Source organism: Dipodomys ordii, unplaced genomic scaffold (assembly GCF_000151885.1).
Source record: "Dipodomys ordii isolate 6190 unplaced genomic scaffold, Dord_2.0 Scaffold68, whole genome shotgun sequence".
Classification (NCBI taxonomy): domain Eukaryota; kingdom Metazoa; phylum Chordata; class Mammalia; order Rodentia; family Heteromyidae; genus Dipodomys; species Dipodomys ordii.
Genome location: NW_012267284.1, coordinates 5,584,452 through 5,588,129, shown reverse-complemented (window position 1 = coordinate 5,588,129; position 3,678 = coordinate 5,584,452). Strand labels below are relative to the sequence as shown.

The 3,678-nt window shown below is 54.0% G+C and overlaps 1 protein-coding gene across 1 annotated transcript in view; it reads left to right on the top strand.

Moving 5' to 3' along the window:
• The window catches only part of Usp42 (ubiquitin specific peptidase 42), a 39,239-nt gene that overhangs the window by 32,553 nt on the left and 3,008 nt on the right, over positions 1–3,678 (top strand). The window contains exons 15-16 of the mRNA XM_013023398.1: positions 15–410; positions 1,499–1,779. Of these exons, the coding sequence (XP_012878852.1) occupies positions 15–410; positions 1,499–1,779 (677 nt within the window). The remainder of the gene's footprint in view (positions 1–14; positions 411–1,498; positions 1,780–3,678) is intronic.

The window sequence follows — 3,678 nt, the reverse complement described above, 5'->3', positions numbered from 1 at the left end:
CGCCGCGCGGAGAGCGAACTGGCCCGGGGCCGCGAGGACTTCCACCCCGGGAGGCTCCGCTGGGACCGTGGCTACCGCCACAGGTTCGCGCCCTACGCTGCCCGCGAGCACTGGGCCTCGGCCCGGCCCCGGGACTGCTACTGGGTCCAGGCCCGTGGCCTCGACCGGCCCCGGGACACCACACCGCCGCCCGGGCCCGACGGCGGCCTTCCCGAGCGCCTTCACGGACACGAGAGTGCCAAGGCCCGGAAGCGGAGGTACGAGAGTGTGGACTCCAACCACAGCCACCCCAACAAGAAAGCCCGCAGAAGCTTCGAGAAGGACCCGTCAGGGGAGCCGAGGGCCAAGAAGCACAAAAAGTCAAAGAAGAAGAAGAAGTCCAAAGACAAACATAGAGAGCGCGACTGCAGGTGAGTGGAGGGCGCCGCCCCGCTCCGCCTGCGCCACCTGCGCTCTGCGGTGACCCTGCGTGCTCGCTCGCAATCTCCATCCTGCGCTGGCCTGTGACACTTTATTTTTACACTCTTTCACTTCGTTAACATTCTAAAACTTAGCGCCCTCTAGACGCATCCCTGTCCATTGCCAGGGCCTGCTGCGGAAGCCCGCAGCTTCTGTCGGGTCTAGTGGGGTTTCTTGGCTTGGGCTTCCTTCACATTTAGAGTATGATGGAGGCTGACCATGGAGGCCAGGGGCTGAGGTGTATCGCTTATTTCTTTGGTTTTGCCTTATTTTTCTGAATCTCATTTTGAACTCTAAAAGGTATTTTTGTGTAGTTGGTTGGGTCTGTCTTCTTGTTGGTACGGGAGTTTGAACTTACGTCTCTGTACAGGTCCATGATAGCATAGAGTTACTCAGGTCGGGGTCCCAATCTGCCCACTTTTATCTTCCCATCATCCCGAGGTGCCTGCACCCAGCTTTCTCTATGGAGATGGATTTTCATGGGCTTTTCCGCCTGGCCTGACCCTTGCACCCAGCTCTGGACTGGGAAGGGGTCTTACTAATTTTCTGCCCAGGCTGGCCTCCAACTTGAGTCTTCCTATTCTGATCCTCCCAAGTAGCTAGGATTTACAGGTATGAGCCACTGGTATCTGGTGTCTGGTGTGTGTGTGTGTGTGCGTGCGTGCGTGCGCGCGCGCACTTGGCTTGCTTGTTTGCGGTGTGCTCTACCACTTGAGCCGTGCCTCATGGCTTTTGTAGATGGAGCTCAGTGGTGGCTGAATCCAGTGGCAGAGTAGAAGTTGGTTAGTATATAATTCTGGGCTTAAAAAATGGTTACAGTAGGTTGAGGCGTGGTGGTGAAGTCCTGTAATCTCAGCACTTGGGAGGCAGAGACAGGAAGATGGAGTCTGAGACCAACCAGGGCTACACAGTGAGACACTGCCCTGGGGAGTCTGCATGTGCACATGGCCCTGGCTGGTGGCACGCACGCAAAGGGCAGCCTGTCTGACGCTATTCTGTCTGCTGTCTTGGTGCTGAATTCCGGCTGCTGCTTCTGCAGGCCCCAGCAGGATTTGGAGCTTTCCGTATCATACTCTGACGCTGACCTCCACAGACACAGAAAGAAGAAGAAGAAAAAGAAGAGACACTCGAGGAGATCAGAGGACTTTGGGAAAGATGCAGAACTACACCTAGTGAAATCCGTGAGCTATGAGGCCATGGGCCATTTCCGGAGAACTGAGGGCAGTGTTTTGCTCACTGAGGGCCCCTTCCGGGAGAAGACGAAGCATCTGAGGATGGAGAGCAGGGCCGACAGATGCCATCTGTCCGAGTATGGCCAGGGTAAGAGAGAAACTTGGAAACTTTGTTTTCAAAAAGGTGATTAACACCTGGAGAGAGACCCTCCAGGGCCACAGAAGTCTTCAAGCCCCCCAGGCAGGCCATGCCCCATCCTATGCCTGCAGACGCAGCTGTGCCTGCTAAGCTGTGCAGTCCTCAGTGTGGCCGCGTGACGCCTTTGCTGTGTGGAACCCGGCCTGTTGTGCTCAGAACTGGTACCTATGGCCCCCACCTTCTGAGGGTTTGTCTTGTGAAGGGACTGGGGCTTGAATTCAGGGCCTCAAGCTCTTAGCTGTTTGGCTCATAGCTGGTGCTCTACCTCTTGAGCCATGCCTCTACTTGCAGCTTTTTGCTGGTTAATGGAGAGAAGAGCATTATGATTTGTCTGCCCTCGCTGGCTCCAAACCTCAATCATCAGATCTTAACCTCCCCTCCTGAGTAGCCAGGATTATTGTCATGAATCACTGCCACCTGGCTTAAGTAGTTTTTATAGAAATACGTTTTGAAATATGTGCTTTGTTCTTTTTTTTTTGGGTCCGGTCATGGGGCCTGACCTCTGGTCCTGGGCGCTGTCCCTCAGCTCTTCAGCTCAAGGCTAGTGCTCTACCACTTGAGCCACAGCGCCACTTCCCGCTTTTTTTCTTTTTTGCTTATGTGGTGCTGAGGAATCGAACCCAGGGTCTCTGGCATGCAAGGCAAGCGCTCTACCACTGAGCCACCTTCCCAGCCCCTGCTTTGTTCTCCTTAAAGCTTTATGAGTGTATCCTAACTCTGGGGTCAAACTTGATGAGTTGGGTCATTAGGAATGTTAGCAGGCTTATGTCTGTGAACCCTACTTGGGAGATGGAAGTAGGAGGGATGCAGTTCAAGGCCAGCTTGGGCAAAAGGGTGAGGCGCTATCTCAACAAAGAAGTTGGATATGATTTCTAAAGCCTACACTTTCAGATACTGGAGAGCCTGACCTTAACTGAAAAACAAACTAAAACAAAAGGGGTTAGGGATATGGCAAGGTGTTTTCCTAACAACATGAGGCTCTGAGCCCAAGGGCTTGAACTCAGCCTGGGTGCTGCCCTTAAGCTTTGCTCAAGGCTAGCGCTGGTACCACTTGAGCCACAGCTACACTTCTGGCTTTTTGGTGGTTAATTGGAAACAAGTCTCATGGACTCTCCTGCCCAGGCTGGCTGTGAACTGCCATCTTCAGATCTCAGCCTCCTGAGTAGCTAGGATTACAGGTGTAAGCCACAGTGCCCAGTCCCCCAAAATTGAAGAAATGTTAATGGTCAGCCTATGGCTCCTGCCCTCCCTGCTCACTCCAGGGCGTGTGTCTTGGCTTCGGGCACTGATTGCTCTTAGGGCAGCCCTTCTGCTTTGCAGCTGCCTGCAGCAAGGAGGATGAGCTGTTTAAAGTGGTGATGGGCAAGTCCAGATCCAGAGCAGAGGCTCTTGCCACACAGAGCCAGTCCTACTTGTTCTTTCTGCTCTGCAGGCAGGGTGACAGTGCCACTCATGAGGGTGCTTCATGCCAGCACTGTGGGTTTACACCTGTAGACTTTGTGTAGGGTCATTTGCTGTCCCACTGCCTGGACGCCACACAGCAGAGATGAACCAGTGACACAAAGCCTGGCCACCCCCCCACACCTGAAGTTTATATATGTGAGCAAGGACTTGACACCATGGCTGGCACAGGGCCACGTCCTCTCTTCTGTGAGGGAGGTCAGGCCAAGAGCCAGCCAAAGCCAGGCCCTCCATGCAGTTGTTGGTGCAGGGTGCGAGGTGAAGTGCCCAGCCTACACCGTGGGGCCCAGTCTAGAAGACCAGGCTGCAGCCCACAGGTGATATTGGCTGGCCGGAAAGAAATATGAATGTGGCATTTGTCCTTTGTGTGGTTTTTTTTTTTTTTTT